Source organism: Sturnus vulgaris, unplaced genomic scaffold (assembly GCF_052056855.1).
Source record: "Sturnus vulgaris isolate bStuVul1 unplaced genomic scaffold, bStuVul1.hap1 Scaffold_510, whole genome shotgun sequence".
NCBI lineage: Eukaryota > Metazoa > Chordata > Aves > Passeriformes > Sturnidae > Sturnus > Sturnus vulgaris.
The window spans coordinates 122,706-141,211 of record NW_028276507.1 but is presented as its reverse complement, the minus strand read 5'-3'; the positions used below and the strand labels follow the sequence as shown (position 1 = coordinate 141,211).

The following is an 18,506-nucleotide window of genomic DNA, read 5'->3' as shown; positions in this document are numbered from 1 at the left end:
TGGGAAAAATCAGTCAGAAGTGGGGGATAAAAATCAGTGAGAAATGGGGGGAAAAGTCGGTGAGAAATGGGGAAAAAATCAGTGATTAATGGGCGGGAAAATGCATGAAAAATGGGGGGAATAATTCAGAGAGAAATGGGGGCAAATATCAGTGAGAAATGGGGGGGAAAATCAGGAAATATCCATGAAAATTGGGGGAAACATCCATGAAAAATGGCGGAAAAAATCAGTGAGAAATGGGGAAAAATGGGGAAAAAGGAGTGATAAATGGGGGAAAAAATCAGTGAGAAATGGGGAAAAATGGGGAAAAAAATCCACGAAAAATGGGTGGAAAAATCCATGAAAAATCAACGGAAAAATCAGTGAGAAATGGGGAAAACATCATGGTGAAATGGGGAAAAAATCAGAGAGAAATGGGGAAAAATCATTGAAAAATGGGGGATAAAAATCAGTGAGAAATGGGGGGAAAATGGGGAAAAACATCAGTGAGAAATGGGGAAAAAAATCTTTGATAAATTGGGGCAAAAATCATTGAGAAATGGGGAAAAAAATCAGTGAGAAATGGGGAAAATTTGGGAAAAATCCACGAAAATTGCGGGAAAAAATGCTTGAAAAATTGGGGAAAAAAATCCGAGAGAAAATCCCCGGGAAAATCCCCCCGGAATCCCCGAGAAAATCCCCCGGAGTCCCCGGGAAAATCAACCCGGAGTCCGATGGAAAATCCCCCCGGAATCCCCGAGAAAATCCCCCGGAGTTCCCCTGGAAAATCCCCCCGGACTCCCCGAGAAATTCCTCCCGGAATCCCCGGGAAAATCCCCCCGGAATCCGCGAGAAAATCCCCCCGGAATCCAGGCGAAAATCCCCCAGAAATCCCCGTGAAAGCCCCCCCGGAATCCCCAAGAAAATCTCCCCGGAATCCCCGAGAAAATTCGCCCGTAATACTCGGGAAAATATGCCCGGAATCCCCTGGAAAATCCCCCCGGAATCCCCTGGAAAATCCCCCCGGAATCCCCGACAAAATCCCCCCGGAATCCCCGGAAAATGCCCCCCGAATCCCCGGGATACTCACCCCGAGATCCCCGGGAAAATCCCCTGGAATTACCAGGGAAAATCCCCCCGCAATCCCAGGGAAAATCCCCCCAGAATCCCCGCGAAAATCGGCCCCGAATCCCCTGGAAAATTCCCCCAGAATCCCCAGAAAATCCCCCCGGAATCCCCGAGAAAATCCCCCCGGAATCCCCTGGAAAATCCCCCCGGAATCCCCGGGAAAATCCCCCCGGAATTCCCCGGGAAAATCCCCCCGAAATCCCCGAGAAAATCCCCCCGGAATTCCTCGGGAAAATCGTCCCGGAATCCACGAGAAAATCCCCCGGAAATCCCCGACAAAATCCTCCCGGAATACTCGGGAAAATCCCCCCGGAATCCCCGGGGAAATCCCCACGGAATCCCCGAGAAACCCCCCCCCGAAATACTCGGGAAAATCCCCCCGGAATCCACGAGAAAATCCCCCGGAAATCCCCGACAAAATCCTCCCGAAATCCTCGAGAAAATCCCCCCGGAATCCACGTGAAAATCCCCCCGGAATACTCGGGAAAATCCCCCCGGAATCCCCGAGAAAATCCCCCCGGATTCCCCGGGAAAATCGCCCCGGAAAACCCGAGAAATTCTTCCAGGAATTCCCTGGGAAAATCCCTCCGGAATCCCCGAGGAAATCGCCCCGGAAACCCCGGGAAAATCCCCCCGGAATCCCCGGGATAATCCCCCCGGAATCCCCGAGAAAATATGCCCGGAATCCCCTGGAAAATCCAGCCGGAATCCCCGAGAAAATCCCCCGGAAAATCCCCCCGGAATCCCCGGGCAAATCTCCCCGGACTCCCCGAGAAAATCCCCCCGGAATTCCGCGGGAAAATCTCCCCGGAATCCCCGAGAAAAACCTCCCGGAATCCCCGCGAAAATAGCCCCAGACTCCCCGGCATAATCCCCACGAAATCCCCTGGAAAATCCCCCCGGAATTCCCGGGAAAATCCCCCCGGAATCCCCGAGAAAATCCCCTAGAATTCCCCGGGATAATCCCCCCGGCATCTCCTGGAAAATCCCCCCGGAATCCCCGAGAAAATCCCCCCGGAATCGCCGGAATAATCCCCTGGAATTCCCCGGGAAAATCATCCCGGAATCCCCGAGAATATCCCCCCGGTATCGCCGAGAAAATCCCCCCGGAATCCCCGGGAAAATCCCCCGGAATTCCGCGGGAATATCCCCCCGGAATCCCCGGGAAAATCCCCCGGAATTCCTCGTAAAATCCCCCTGGAATCCCCGGGAAAATCCCTCCGGACTCCCCGAAAAAATCCCCCCGGAATACTCGGGAAAATCCCCCCGGAATCCCCGAGAAAATCCCCCGGAATTTCCCGGGAAAATCACCCCGGAATCCCCGAGAAAATCCCCCGGAATTCCTCGTAAAATCCCCCTGGAATCCCCGGGAAAATCCCTCCGGACTCCCCGAAAAAATCCCCCGGAATACTCGGGAAAATCCCCCGGGAATCCCCGAGAAAATCCCCCGGAATTTCCCAGGAAAATCACCCCGGAATCCCCGAGAAAATTCTCCCGAAATACTCGGCAAAATCCCCCAGGAATCCACGGAAAATTCCCCGGAATCCAGGAGAAAATACCCCGGAATCCCCATGAAAATCCCCCCCCCGGAATCTCCGAGAAAATCCCCCGGAATCCCCGCGAATATCCCCCCGGAATCCCCGGGAAAATCCCCATGAATTCCCCGGGAAAATAATCTCGGAATCCCCGAGAAAATCTCCCCGGAATCACCGAGATAATGGCCCCGGAATACCCGAGAACATCCCCCGGAATTGCCCGAGAAAATCATCCCGTAATCCCCGAGGAAATCCCCCCGGAACACTCGGGAAAATCCCCCCGGAATTCCTCGTAAAATCACCCCGGATACCCCGGGAAAATCCCTCCGGACTCCCCGAAAAATTCCCCCCGGAATACTCGGGAAAATCCCCCCGGAATCCCCGAGAAAATCCACCCGGAATCCCCTGGAAAATCCACCGGGAATTCCCCGGGAAATTCCTCGCTGAAACCCCTGGAAAATCCCCCCGGAATCCCGGAGAAAATCCCCCCGGAATTCCCCGGGAATATCCCCTCGGAATCCCCGGGAAAATCCCCCCGGACTCCCCGAAAAAATCCCCCCGGAATACTCGGGAAAATCCCCCCGGAATACTCCTGAAAATCCTCCCGGAATTCCCTGAGAAAATCGCCCCGGAATCCCAGTGAAAATCCCCCCGGAATCCCCGGGAAAATCCCCCAGGAATCCCCTGGAAAATCCCCCAGGTATCCCCGATAAAATCCCCCTGGAATCCCCTGGATAATCCCCATGGAATCCCTTGGAAAATCCCCCAGGAATCCCCGAGAAAATATGCCCGGAATCCCCTGGAAAATCCCCCTGGAATCGCGGGGAAAATCCCCCCGGATTTCCCGGGAAAAATCCCCCCGGAATCCCCGATAAAATCTCCCCGGAATCCCTGAGAAAATCCCCCCGGAATCCGCGAGAAAATATGCCCAGAATCCCCGATAAAATCCCCCCGGAATCCCCGGGAATATCCCCCAGGAATCCCCGATAAAATCCCCCCGGAATCCCCGACAAAATCCCCCCGGAATTCCCGAGAAAATCCCCCCGGAATCCCCGGAAAATCCCCCCGGAATTCCGGTCCATTTCTGTAGGAGAATAGTTTGTAAGGATAGTGCAGAAGGCACTAGTTGCCAACGAGTTACAGCTGTACTGATTAGCAAGGAGTGGAAACAGCCTTGCCTGCCCAGTGAGGCTGGTTGTTATAAAAGCGTGGGTCAGCTGGCTGCCAGTTTCACTAAGCACAGCTCCAGCAGGAGGTGCAGAGCCTGCTGCAGTGTGGGCTGGAGCCTGCTGGCTGTGCTGCGAGGAGGAAGGGACACGTGGCCGTGCAAGGGATGGACAAGGTGAGAGGATGCTGTGTGTGGGACAGACAGGCTCAGGTGGCTGGGGAAGGGACAGGCTGGGGTTTAGCCAGTCGTACAGAGGAGAGGAGGAGTCGGTGCTGTGTGGAGCTGCCTGTGAGAAAAGGAGACAGAGTTGCCTCAAAGAAATCTGTGGAGAGAAGGCATGAAAAGTGTGTAATGAAAGACTAATGTTGGTGCCTGTCATGTCTGTCTTGATAGAATTGCTACACGTTTTCTCGGAATGCTTTAATTTAGACATAAAATGAAAACTTTATTGTAAGAAAGGAATGCATTTCTCACCAAAGTGGTGTAGGGTGGGGGATCACAACTCACAGATGGCCTGGAAGCGGAACGGCCACAGGGGTTACTGTAACTGGGCCTCCAGTACCAAAGCCCCAGTGGGTTTAAAGGCTAGAGCTGGGCTGGGATTAGCACGGGCTATGCAGCTGGGCTCATGCACAGGTCTGTCAGCACTCCTACCCGAGGACAGTCCCTCACCTAGGGAGAGGTTCTAGGCCTGGAGATGAGGCTGAGTTTGGGAAGGGTGATGAGGACATGGTTAGGGAGGGATGTAAATGCATATCAAAAGACTTAATTTTGAGGGGTGGCAAGCATTAGCTATAAAACAGTAAGTATTTACAGCTAAAGGCTGGAGGTGGGGGCTGTCTGAGGAGGACAGGACTGTTTAAGGCTGAAGTTGGAAGAGAAACCTTGGTGAAGCTTTTGCGTTAGAAACGGCCTCACCTGCCAAATCAGATTTTTGTCTTCAGGATTGCACGAGTGAGGATGCCACAGCCAAGGAAAAGGTTCAGGTTTGGGAGGCAAAGGCGAGTTAGGCAGGGCTGCAGGGCTGGGGCTTGGCTGTTTCCATACTGCTCAGGGCAGCAAAGGGTAGCCGGCTCACTGGGCCTTGGATCTAGAACTCTTTCTGGAACAAGGTGGAGAGCTGAGGTTCATGCAAGGAAGGGGCCAGGAATTCTTTGTCTGACTGGAAAATGCCAGAGGGGCAGTGTGTGACTCGGATAGGATGATATGTTCGTCTGGCGAGAGTCACAAAAGAATATTTTGGTTTACTGATAACTGGGCAGCTCAGAAGTTACTACTTGACTTAGTTGCTGCTCCCATCTGTTGCACACATAAACAGAGCAAAGCAGACGAATTCTCTCGGAGCCTGAGGTCTTTGACTGGCCCTCCAAAAATGCTGCCCGCTAAAAAACAGACGTGGGGGAGGAAAGTTGTCAAATACAATAGAGCAAGAAAAGGACACGGGCTTCAAAGTGCCCTCCAGCAGACCATGGAAGTGACGTGTCTGGAAGTGAAACCAGCAGTCTGCTTCCCCAGCCTCCTGGAAGCCTCTAACAGCTACACAGGCAGTGAGGGGAGAGAACAATTCAACCTAAAAATAATTTTCAGTAGCGTTCTGCACTGCTGTTAAAAATACTGCAACCAGGGAATGTGGTGTGGTGATAACTATTAGGCCTGTAAGTCTGGTAACTGGGGCTTTTAGCTCAAACATCTCGGTATGGCTACTTTGAGCCTTGTAAAAGCTGCGTTAAGTCCAATTTCTTGGGTAGTTCTACTAGCTCTAGCCTTGCTTTTCATCCCCTCAGTAACAAAGCAACTCCCTCTCGAGAATGTTATTTACTTTCCATATTATGTGCCTACCAATTTCTGGAATTGCAAATGTCTTTGGATACATGCGTAAATTTAAGTTTCAAGAAAGCTGTCAAGCTAAAACAAAGGCTTGCCATAATGCAGAAGAAAATGTTTTATGGAAGAACTGAGAGGTCCCTACCTGGGCATAGAATTTGCTATACGAGGGTGTGTTCCAAACGGATCTGCCATCTAAACAAGCAGAAAAATAGTTGGAATGTAGTGAGTTCAATTTAACTATTGCTAGAAATAGGAATTATTAGCAGAGCTTGGAGCATGATATCACTAGCAGCAGTAAGACGCTTTTAGCTTGCTTCTCATAAATTACTTGTAAAAAGCATTTGTACCTAGTGTGTAGCAATTAATATTTCCCCATTTTCTTCCCCCCCGCCCCCCAGTCTCAGGTACTCCTTTTATTTTACCCTTTTCTGTCTTGTAACATCACCTTCCTTTATTTTATTCTATCTTCTGTTCTCAGAACATCGCAGCATCCTCTGTCAATGTGAAAGCATTTGTTCATCCTGTCTTGGAATGGCTGTCAATGTTGCCCTCTTCTGGATCACTTTTTTTTTTTTTTTTTTTTTTTTTTTTTTTTAACAATATGTTGCTAAATGTCAGGAAAATTAATCCACAAACACCAGCGGTTTATGTCCAAAAAGGAAACAGAGGAGTCCTTTTTGCTTTATTCGAATAAAGGGAGAGGCCATGGGACATTCCCCTGGGATCTCTCAAATTTTTGGAGGACGCAGCCTCCTTTTTATCCTATTTTCCCGGCCGCATTTCCCTCTCTCTTTTCCCATTGGCTGAGGTACTTGAGAGGCACAGACTTCCCGGAACGCCTGATACCTGAAATTCCCCTCTAATGTATAACCCTCCCTTTTAATTTTTAATTCTTATTGAATTCATAGTTTCCCCCCGTTGCTTCTTTCATCTTTCGATATCCAATTTCATTTATCAGCAGCCCTGCAGTTTGTTTGTAAAGGCAAATATCTCTTTCCATTCATCAATCAGTGGAATCCATCCCATTGTTTCTTTTATCTCTCAGTGCTAGCCTTATCTACAGGCTGATCCACAGCTCATTTGTAAAGACAAATTCAACATTCCTCTCAGCTAATAAATGAGAAGTTAGCTGAAAAAAGTAAAAACTGGATTTTTTTTCTGGTGTGTGTCTGACAATACAGTGGAGAGAATTTGCGGGAGGATGATCGAGGATATCCTATTATAATATCGTTCTCGGACATTTTACTATTTTAGATCATCAGTTGTATTCTGAAAGAAATCTATTTTAATGATATGTGTACGTTTGCACGAAGTTAAATATAGCTTGCGGCTGGGCTCTTTAATGAATAGGGGTATTTTTGGTTTTAATTCAATATTTTATGCTTGTGGTGTGTAGTGTGCTGATTTATTTTTTAATGTTATTTACTACGTGCGCTTTTGTTTTTGAGTGAAGGTAACTTTCTGGATGGCTTTGTATTTGAGGCAGAATGAATTGAAGTAGGTTTTTAAAACTGATTTTTCATATGTACGATGGGGAGTTTAGTAGGGGCAGCTCTGATGGTGGGGGCTTGGTTGTTAATTTTATCAGACGGCTTTTGTTAGATACAGCTTTTAATTCTGGAAAGTTTTTTTTTTCTAATGTCGTGCTTTGAAGGTGGTTTTCGAGGATGTATGGTATAGCTTTATTTTGTTTGTAGATGGTGTATGATAAGGGCTATGGTCTATTTATCTAATGCCATGTTTTTTCATTCAGGTGTTGATAAGGGAGTTCTTGAATGGCGTTTTGTGTTGTTTTTGTTTTTGGTGGGGCGTTGTTTTTAAAGGATACCTTGATAAGGTTTGCCGATGGCGTTCTAGCCTGTAGCATAAGGCATAGGGTAGTTTTTGAATTATTTTGTGGTGGCTTTGATTCTTGCCAGTATGTAGTGTTTGTTTGAGGTAATGCTGTGTAGCTAATTTCTGTTTTCTTATTAATATTAGAATTGGAGTGTTGTAGTATATGGGCTGTTATTATATCATAGGGGTTCTATTTATTTGGTTTGATTGTTTTCTAGTTATGGATAATTTTTCTCAAAAAACCATTTTCAGGATTTCAGGCGTGACACAAAAGAACACTCAGATTGCTGGAAGGGAAACGTGTGCCCAGATTGTCTCGAAGCAGTGCTGCTGTCGGTTCTCGTTCAGTTGTGTCTTCTGAAAATGAGACTGTTGTATTCATTGCGCTGTGCTAAACACTTGTCATTCTCCCAATGCCAGGAAACAGATGAAGCTTGAAGAAAGAGGAAGGAATTTGGAAGCGTACAAACAAGCTGAGAAGAGGTTCAGAGATCAGGGTGCTCGCTGGCAGCAGGGGCTGGGGTTAGGGCTGAGCAGGAGCAAAGCCGGAGCACATCAACCTCACCTCGTGTTTTCTCGGGGGCTTTATGGCCCTGGCAAGAGAGAGATGTTCACTGATGAGTCCCAGGCCGAGCCGTGAGCACAGCATGTTGTGTTGGAGCTGGGGTTTTTTTTTGAGACGTTCAGCAGCCACACTCTCTAGTCAAAAGTCCTGAGGTTTGTTGCTGCTCCACTTTCATCCTCATATCCAGCTTCCAGCCCTTTTCTTCTCTCTGTCCAGTGTGTCTTTTGTGTTCCTTTCTTGTCCTGTGTGCTCCCCATCCCATTCCCGTTCCCTACGGAGGGGGAGGGTGTGGAGACTGGGGGCTCCGACGTGGTTTGGGGCACCCCAAGGTCCCTGGGAAAGGGAGCCGGGCTGCGCTGGAGGAGCAGGTGAGTCGGGCGTGGGGGGGGGGGGGGGGGGGGGGGGGTCATGGTGGGTGCCAGAACATTGAGAAGGAGGGGTGGGTGTAGAATGCATGAAAAACAGAACCATAAAAAATACCTAAATATAGTCTAAAAGGAATGTTTAAATGCTTTTTATTTGGGTAGAGGCACGGTTTTTATAGCTAATATAAAAATAAAATATAAAGAATAGAAATAGATTGGTATACATGTAAAATATAATGAAATATAAGTAGCAAATATCTATGAAAAATCTAGTGTATAACAGAAATAATGCAAATATAAGAATATGTATAAATATAAAATAGAGCTATGAGAATGGTAATAAGAATGGGGTAAAACATCAGTGAGAAATGGAAAAAAACCACATGAAAAATGGTGGGAAAATCAGTGAGAAATGGAGAAAAATCAGTGAAAAACGGGGGGGGAATCTTTGAAAAATGGGGAAAAAAATCAGTGAGAAATGGGGGAAAAAAAATCCATGAAAAATGGGGGAATAAATCAGTGAGAAACGGGGAAAAGTGGGGGAAAAAATAATTGAGAAATGGGGAAAAAATCAGTGAGAAATGGGGGAAAAGTCGATGAAAAATGGGGGAATATTCAGTGAGAAATGGGGGGGGGGGGGGGAATCAGTGAGAAATGGGGAAAAAATCCATGGAAAACAGGGAAACAATCCATGGGCAATGGCAGGAACAGAGTGAGCTGTTGTCGCTCGTGCTGTGGTGGCCGATGCTGTGGGGAAAAAATAAGTGAAAAATGGGGGCAATAATCAGTGATAAATGGGGAGAAAATCAGTGATTAATGGGCGGAAAAATGCATGAAAAATGGAAGGAAAAATTCAGAGAGAAATGGGGGAAAAAATCAGTGATTAATGGGGGGAAAAATGAATGGAAAATGGGGGGAAAATTCAGAGAGAAATGGGGGCAAAAATCAGTGAGCAATGGGGGGAAAAAATCGGGAAATATCCATGGAAAAATGGGGGGAAAAAATCAGTGAGAAATGGGGGAAACATCATGGTGAAATGGGGAAAAAAAATCTTTGATAAATTGGGGAAACAAATCATTGAGAAATGGGGGAAAAAAATCAGTGAGAAATGGGGAAAATATGGGAAAAAATCCACGAAAATTGCGGGAAAAAATGCATGAAAAATTGGGGAAAAATCAGTAAGAAATGGGGGAAAAAATCCATGAAAAATGGCGGGAAAAATCAGATCGGCGATCGATAGCTAATGCGTGCCTATGGATTAGATCGGCGATCAATTGATCACAACTACCGATCGATTAGATCGGCGATCGATTGATCGCGCCTGCCGATCGATTAGATCGGCGATCGATTGATCGCGCCTGCCGATCGATTAGATCGGCGTTCGATTGCTAATGCCTGCCGATCGATTATATCGGCGATCGATTGATCGCGCCTGCCGATCGATTAGATCGGCGTTCGATTGCTAATGCCTGCCGATCGATTAGATCGGCGTTCGATTGATCGCGCCTGCCGATCGATTAGATCGGCGATCGATTGCCAATGCCTGCCGATCGATTAGATCGGCGATCGATTGCCAATGCCTGCCGATCGATTAGATCGGCGATCGATTGCCAATGCCTGCCGATCGATTAGATCGGCGATCGATTGATCGCGCCTGCCGATCGATTAGATCGGCGATCGATTGATCGCGCCTGCCGATCGATTAGATCGGCGATCGATTGATCGCGCCTGCCGATCGATTAGATCGGCGATCGATTGATCGCGCCTGCCGATCGATTAGATCGGCGATCGATTGCCAATGCCTGCCGATCGATTAGATCGGCGATCGATTGATCGCGCCTTCCGATCGATTAGATCGGCGATCGATTGCCAATGCCTGCCGATCGATTAGATCGGCGATCGATTGCTAATGCCTGCCGATCGATTAGATCGGCGATCGATTGCCAATGCCTGCCGATCGATTAGCTCGGCGATCGATTGCCAATGCCTGCCGATCGATTAGATCGGCGGTCGATTGCCAATGCCTGCCGATCGATTGCTAATGCACACTATTTGCACACTCCTTGCACACCCTTTGCACTCATACAGAGGCAGGAGGTTTGTCAGTTCTGGTCGGGGTTTTTTGGGGCGTTCATTCAGGGGGATTTCCTCAAGGATTGGGACACTCCTTGATTCCATCCCTTGCCTGTCTCCCAAGCGCCACCCTGTGGGCAGAGCGCGGTACTGCGCGCCTGCCTCTCCCAAGATGGCGGCTCGGGTGTCGCTCCCCGACCTTCTAACTCTGGCTGCAAAAGGAGGGTGGCACAGCAAGGAGCCCGCTCGCTCTAGTGGGATGCCTGCGCACGACGCCGACACCGATCCCACGGGTGCGATTTTCGGCGGCGTTTCCAATCGTGCGGACATCTCCTTCAGCCCGCTTCGGCCCGGGGAAGAGGGGCGGGGCCGCCAGCGATGGTCCCGGCGCAGCCCGGGCAGGCTCGGGGCGGAGCCGGGGCTTGGCGAGGCGGGGCACGGAGCTCCCGGGGACGGGACCGGGCGGGGCCGGGTGATCCCGGAGCGGTACCGAGCTGTGCCGGGGACGGTGCTGCAGGGGCGGTGCCGGGCCCGCCTCAGGGTGATTGAATGCCCAGAAATCGCCTCCTCTGCCCCGTGCTCACAGTGAGCTGCGGGCTGCAGCGTGCTGTCGGAGCTCCGCACACAGCACGGATTTGGGCTTCCCCTCCTCTCAAACCCTCTCCCCCTTCTTCCTCCTCCTCATCTTCCTCTTTTTCCTCTCCCTCCGCCTCGCCCCCCTCCCCGGGCCCCTGACTCCCCCCGGGATCCCCTCCTCCGGAGGCGGCCCTTCCGAACCGACCCCCCCTCCAAGCCCCGGAGCTCGAGACCATTAAGGTAAGCTTTGGAATTGAAATATCAGGATATTCACTCTATCCCACTGGCCTGAAATTTCAGGATCGTACGATTTTTTCTGGAAGCAGTTACCTTTGCTGCAGGATTGTGTGGTCACCAGTCTCCTTTCCTGTGCCTCTTGTTGAAATTTGCTGTCAGATAACCGGCTAGTAACGAAATATTTGACAGAAATCAATGCTGTGAACGGACTTCACTGCAGCAGTTGATGAAAGAGCAAAGAAAATGTCTGTCGTGTTTACGCACCCCCCCGAGGCTGAATGAATTCTGATACTGTAATAAATCAGTGCAGTTGGTGCCTGCAAAGGTCTTGACATTGATCAAGAAGATATTACTTTGGATTTTTACTTTTTATCAGTGTTTCTTTAATCTGTACTTCAGCACTCTAGCCTTTCATAAGTCTTCTCCGGTTTCCTCTGGCCCTGCAGAGTAGTCCTCTCTGTTATTGTCTGATCCCAGCTTTGATGCAAGGAGGACTTTTTGTCTTGAAAATTAGCATCCCCCTCCGCATATTTAAATTAGTTATTTGACTTTTGAGAAAAAGCTGGTCAGCTCGAAGTCCACCAGACACCAGAGGCTGCTGTTTTTAGCACCTTATTCAAAGAGGACATCCTTTAGTTACCTAAGGAGGGGTAGAGATTTACCCCTAGGAATAAGGAATAAATGCAAGCAGACTGTCCTGCCAAGAAAAAAATCCAGTTACAGTGACTGAATTAGGGTTTAGTGGCCCTTGATCCTTGCAAGGGATTAAAGGCAGGTTCACTTGGTCTCCCAGCAATGAATGTCTCAACCGAAAGCTGCTCAAAATGTGCCGTTTTTCTGATGGTTTTGGATTCTTTTGCCAGGTGGGAACATGGACTGCTTGACTTGTTCCTGTGTCCACTTTCCACTTCAGTCCTTTGCATTTTCTCTGAAGGGAAAGCAGGAACAGGGAAGTTGGGGCAGTTCCGTCAGCAGAAAGGCTGCTAAGAATAGATGGTAAGGACTTACTTTTCTGCACAGTGCCATGTAACTGAAGGCTCGTTTTTGGATTTCACATTCTGTTCCTGCCCGGTTTTGTGAGAGCTGCAGGTGCATTTCTGTTTCCAGACCCTGCCAAAAATAGTCGCTTATATTATAATGAATCCTTTTTCCTTCATGTTTTCTTGCTTTAAATGAATTCCCCTGTCAGATTGATGTGAGCAGCAGTTATTTTTAGAGCTGCTGGTGTTGTACACGGAGTAACTGTAGAACAAATGAGTTGTGATGGCTTCCTTGTATTTGATGTGTGGAGAGGAGCAAAGGCACAGATTCATCCTGTGTAATTGCAGTCGTCCAACGTAGGTGCCAGGGTTGGCAAGCTGGGCAAGGTTTCCTCTCTTGCTGGGCCTTAGGGGGAGGGAGCTGAACCCTGGTGTCACTCGGATTCCTTCCTCTTCTCCCTCCTCCTTTCTTGCTTGTAGAGCTGGAGCTCGGGGTCACCGAGTTTGGGTGCTCGCAGTCAGGGCCTGAATTTGGAGAGCAGGAAAGCGGGGGGAAGTTTCTAGGCACGTCAAAGCCTGTCTCTAGGGTGTGGGACTTGTTGGTCTTCCTCACCACCCCCAGCAACTTGCACTTCTCTCTGGACCTTGCTGTGGTCACAGCCCACTGCTCATTTATGTGACTGTTCATCCGTCTGCCTGATTGCTTTAAGTACAAGTAGCCTGATTCAGGTTTAATTTAGCAATGATTTTCCTCTGTTTCATCGGTAGTTTTCTAAAACTCCCCTACAGGCTATTTTGAAGGTGCTTTTTTTTTTTTTTTTTAACTGCCTGTGATGATAGAAAGCTGTACGGCCCTCTGAAAGCAGTATAACCTGCTTTCCAAAAATTACAGAAGTAGGATTTTTATTGTCCACTATGCAGCTGAAGTCCCCCAATGAGCCTCTTGAACTGAGGGTGAGGAGAGCGGCAGATACGACTCCTCATCAACCTGCTCTTCTTTTCGTTCCTAAAAGAAGGAAGCATGAAGGTAACTATAGAAAAAGATCTGCATCCCTCGGGGTTTTGTATTTTAGGTGTTTTGAGGTTTATTTACACACCTCCTCCTTTGTTTCCTGGACAGGTTTTACGTGACAGTGGAGCTTTTGAGTACACGTGGAAGGAGCTTTCAATTTGGCTGGAGCACTTGGATAATACAAAAGAAGACCAGAAGGAAGCAGTGATTCAGTTTTTGGAAAAGGTAACGGTGTTCAAATCAGCTGGATAAAAAAATGCAAAGAATAGTGTTAGTGGAAACTGGAGGTCTTGTTGCTATTGTTGAGAAACCTGTCAAAGACCAGCGAATGAATTCTGAGAAAAGCCTTGTTTGGGATTCTTTATACGGAGGTGGCATCCTTCTTGTGTTCAGTGGGAGGGCAGCCAAATGATTTGTAGGAAAATGAAATCCAAAAAGATCAGCTGTTATTACAGCATTGTTGGTGTAAGGGTAGAGTGGTGTAGGTGTGGGTAGCTTTGATCTCCTCTTTAGGTGCCGACATTATCAGAGCTCAGTAGATGGTGGTCCTTGACAAGGAAAGGTGACACTTGCTGTTTACTCTTCAGGATGTTGAATGCCCAGTGCTTTGCCTCCGCTGTGGTCTGCCCAGGTACTCGGTGTGTGGTCGCAATCTAGGTGCCAAGTTGTGGTGGGTTTTTGTTTTTCCATCAGTGTGGCCTGTAGAGCAGGAACTGTAGACAGAATCCTGCAGAAGTGCTATGGAAGTTGTCCTCATAAAAGCTGCCCAGCTTTCAGCACGTGGTCGTTCTCAGTACCGTGTGGTTCCCCTGCACTTGCCAGCCAGCAGGTGCACTTACCTTTCTCCCCACCTTTGCTGACAGATCCTGCTGAAGCTGGTGACCAACCCCTGTCCCTACACTGACAAGGCAGCAGACCTGGTTCAGGCAGCCAGCACGCTCCAGGTGGCTCTGTTTAAACAGGACTCTGATAACATCAGCATCCCCGTCTCTCACATTGATGGTATGTGGTAACCTGTCAACATCCCAACTCCATGACTTGGGGATACACTTTCTAGCCCTAATCAGCAAACTGGGGATGGATAACTCTGGCAATCCTGTTAAGTAAGGGCCCTCCAGGATTCAGCTCTCCACGTGTTCTTGGTATCAGAAGTCGAAGTGGAATTGCCAAGTTGCCGCTTTACCTCTGAAAGTAATTTCTGCCGTGGCTGTGCCACTTGAACGGTATTTGAAATCTCTCTTCATGCTCTTGCAGCAGCGTTTTTGAACTCAAATGGAAATCTAGCCCTTCTGCCTGGGACTGTTGACAGAGTCATGGAATCCCAGAGTGGTTTGGCCGGCAAGGCTCCTTAAATCTCATCCAGTTCCAGCCCTGCCATGAACAGGGACACCTTTCAGTAGCCCGGGCTGCTCCAAGCCCCAGTGTCCAGCCTGGCTTTGGACACATCCAGGGATCCAGGAGCAGCCACAGCTGCTCCGTGCTGGACAGCAGCATTGAAAGGCAGAGTGAAGGTTCAGCTGTAATTTAGGGGTTGCACTTAACGTTGTATTGTGTGACAAATGTGGCTTTCATCCTTTTTTTTAATTTTTTTTTTTAATTAAAAAGAATTAAAAAGATGCCTTGTATTCCTGGAGTGTTGCATTCTACGTCTGTTGTTTTTCCTGTTAGTCTGGATTCTTGCTTTGATGTTTTTCTTCACTTATTAGATGTCCTGGATATGGTGGATGTCCTGCTCGAGGACAGTGATGGCTTTGATGAAGAAGTTGGGTTCTCTTTAAATGAAGACGTGATCATTTCCCTTCAGTGCTGTTGTCCCTGCTGCATTAGAAGCCAGGAATGAACAAGTCCACGTGGGCCTGGATGCTGATCCCTCTTGCTGGTCCATGACAGCATGTGACAGGTGAGATTTCCAGGTGTCTGATTTAGCAGGAAACTGGTTTGTTCCTTCTTGTGAGGAGGCTCATTGGCTTTGCATGGGCAAAGCCACTCCACGTTTTCCATCTAGGAACAGAGTTGGGGAGCTGTTTTAAAACAGAGTCCCAGAGGTAAACAGCTTGGCTCGGTATTTCTGTGTGGGAATAGAAGAATATCTGTGTCTTCTGATTTTTCTCTCGTCTTTCTTCCACAGGTGTTTTTGTATTCCTGACTTGGGTTTCCATCGGGGACACGTGGCTTGGAGCTCAGGAGCCGGATCTGTTCCTTGCCCACGGCAGATTGGTCTGCACTAGTGCAGGTGACGAATTACAGGACGGCTTGGGAACTCGGAAACAAGGAGAAGCAAGTCTTATGTGTCTTTGCAAAAAGATTTGGCTACCACAGGGCATTAATTCAGGGAGTTAAGACTTCATCTTTAACGTTCTGTGCTCTGCCAGCATCACTGCGAGCCCTGAAAGCCTCCTGAGCTGTTCTCATACAGACCTATCTTGTTTGGTCAAAAAAAAAATCTTAGTTTAGTTTCGTCCAAGAAATGTTACTACTCTGTGCGAGCTCATGGGGAAGCTTTTATTCGGCATCTCTCAGTGGGACATTGAAAGTCCAACTTCCCATTTCTTGCACAGTCTGAGAGGCAGTATTACTTTCTATCATTTTTATCACAGGCATTTTAAACTTTTTGAGGAACCGGCAGGACTGTTTGTGCGGAGGCGTGCGGTTCACAGCCATCCTCTGTCCAACGTAGGATGGGAAAAAAAGGCTGGAGAGCTTCCTACAAGGGGCTGTAAGTGCAAATGACCAGGAGCCCGGGGTTTAGTCATGATGATTTAGTATTTCTTAAAAGACTCTGATTGATTTCATGATGCCAAAACCAGTATGGATAGAAGACTGAAGTCAGGAATCACGATGGTCTCCTTGGGTTTAAAAAGCTTTAATGGTGTTTCAAGACATTTGTATGAGACCTGGTTTGTTTTTTCTTACCCTTTTATTCAATCAAAAAAAAAAAACCTTGATCCATCACTGCTGCTGTGATGTGTGACAAATGCCTGTCCTCCCTCCACGTGGAACAGGTGAGAGGTGGAACTGAAGCCCAAAGAGTTTTCTGCCCACTGATAATACGTGAGCCGTATTGGGAATTCTCTGCAGAATGGCAACAGTTGTTCTTGAATGTGGCCATGAGGGGAGTGGAACATGGCAGCCCGGGTCTGAGAAGGTGCAGTGCCAGAAGGAGAAGCTTTGAAATGTAAATCAGGATTGATTCAGGTGACTCGCTACCGTGTGCTGTGCCCAGGGCCTTGGTAGAAATACTGTGCAGGGAAAAGCCAGAGCTGCCTGTGCTATGAGCTGAATTTTTTATTGGGGGGGGGGGGGGGGGGGGGGGGTGTGAAATAAGAATGAGGTGCAAATGAGGGAATTGCTTGTGTGTGTGAATATTCTTGTCCTAAAGGAGCGCTGCCCGGTGCTCCTCCCTTCCTGTGCCCCTCTCCTGGTGAGCCTCTGTCCTGCTGGCCGTGCCTCTCTGTCTCCGTGCCTGTGCTGCTCCTTGCCCGTCTTTGCCCGCCCCGCACGGGCTGTGCTCGCTTCCTCTCTGGCTCCTGGGTTCCCTCTTTGTCATGGTACCCCTCAGTCCTTGCTGTGTGTTTGGCACTCTCTGTCTTTTCTCCGTCCTTCTCTGTGCCTCTGTGGTGCTCCCTGTGCCGTTGTTTCCCGTGGGATCCTTGTGTCCCGGTCACTGTCTGTCCTAGGGTGATGTTATGGTGTTTCTATCTCCAATCATGTGTCCTGATTATGTTTGGTATTATGTCCTGTGCTTCCAGGACTGACTCTGAGAGTGAAGCTTTGTTTTGTCTTGTTATCAGCCGGCTCACCTCCCCCATGGTCTATGTTTAGGAGAGGTTTTAGCTCGGTTTGCTTGCTTGCCTGCTTGCTTGCTTGCCTGCTTGCCTGCTTGCTTGCCTGCTTGCTTGCTTCTGCCTCTTTTTCTTTCCTTCGCTTTGCCCTTGCTTTTTTCTCATTAGTTAGTTCAGCTAGGCAGTCCAACTTTTTCCCTGGACTGTTTTCTCTTCCACCCCGTCCCCTCCCTCTCCTGGATACCATCTGAACCTGTTCCGGACGGGGACCTGGGAAACCCCAAGAAACACCGGGAGTCTACACTCTGTCACCTGCAGCAGCCATTCCCAAGCGCCAGAGACTGATAACTGAGCGACCACTCGCCAGAGAGACTGAACTCGTCATCCCTTCAGAACGGTGAAAGAGTTTTTTGTCAGCTGGCGTTGTCTTTTTTCCCTGTGCTGGGGAGTGTCTTGCTTGTTAAATAAAGAGGTTTTTTTCTCCCACTCTTCTCCGAGGAAATTCTTCCCGAACCCGGTGGGGTGGGGGGGAGGAGTCGTGGGGTTTGCTGTCTGGGGGCTCCTTCTGGAGGTTTTCCCCCAAATTTGCCCAAAACCAGGACACTGTCCCTGTTCATTTTTAATCCCTCCCTCTTGTGCTGCCCATCCAGCATGCCAGGGGTTTCTTTTCGTTTTTTGGTTGTTTTTCGTTTTCATTTTTCTTCTTCTTTTTTTTTTTTAGGGGGGGTTCCATTTCATCGTGCACCTTGATGTTGATTTTCTTCCCTTGTCCTCTCTGCTGCCCCTCCTCCTTTCTGCCCCTTGTCCCCTGTGTCTGCAGGGCTGGGGAGGAACTTCAACCCTTGTGGGGACTGCCCTCCCTTTTCTGGTGTCAGCAGAGTCACTTTCTGTGGGATGGACACATGGGAGGGGTTGCAGTCAAGTGCCCTGCTGCTGTCCAGGGCAGTTGGAGTCGTTCTGTGCCTTCTTTGGGGTGAGGAAAAAAGGCTGAGGGGGGCTCCGACGTGGTTTGGGGCACCCCAAGGTCCCTGGGAAAGGGAGCCGGGCTGCGCTGGAGGAGCAGGTGAGTCGGGCATGGGGGGGGGTCATGGTGGGTGCCAGAACATTGAGAGGGAGGGGTGGGTGTAGAATGCATGAAAAACAGAACCATAAAAAATACCTAAATATAGTCTAAAAGGAATGTTTAAATGCTTTTTATTTGGGTAGAGGCACGGTTTTTATAGCTAATATAAAAATAAAATATAAAGAATAGAAATAGATTGGTATACATGTAAAATATAATGAAATATAAGTAGCAAATATCTATGAAAAATCTAGTGTATAACAGAAATAATGCAAATATAAGAATATGTATAAATATGAAATAGAGCTATGAGAATGGTAATAAGAATGGGGTAAAACATCAGTGAGAAATGGAAAAAAACCACATGAAAAATGGTGGGA

At 48.4% G+C, this 18,506-nt stretch overlaps 1 protein-coding gene across 8 annotated transcripts; it reads left to right on the top strand.

Moving 5' to 3' along the window:
* Positions 1–10,632: 10,632 nt before the first annotated feature.
* LOC148217652 (nucleolar pre-ribosomal-associated protein 1-like) lies at positions 10,633–17,549 on the top strand. 8 transcript variants are annotated; one of them, XM_088158526.1, is made up of 8 exons: positions 11,300–12,285; positions 13,191–13,296; positions 13,390–13,506; positions 14,145–14,283; positions 14,988–15,181; positions 15,410–15,514; positions 15,879–15,997; positions 16,284–17,549. In XM_088158526.1, the coding sequence occupies exons 2-5, from the start codon at positions 13,291–13,293 to the stop codon at positions 15,119–15,121; spliced, it is 396 nt and encodes a 131-aa protein (XP_088014652.1). In that variant the 5' UTR covers positions 11,300–12,285; positions 13,191–13,290; the 3' UTR covers positions 15,122–15,181; positions 15,410–15,514; positions 15,879–15,997; positions 16,284–17,549. The 8 variants fall into 8 exon arrangements, 7 of the variants coding, with proteins under 7 accessions (XP_088014650.1, XP_088014648.1, XP_088014652.1 ...); XM_088158525.1 differs by having other exon boundaries at positions 11,300–12,626; XM_088158524.1 differs by lacking the exon at positions 11,300–12,285 and adding an exon at positions 10,633–10,769 and having other exon boundaries at positions 15,410–15,997.
* The last annotated feature ends 957 nt before the right edge of the window (positions 17,550–18,506 follow it).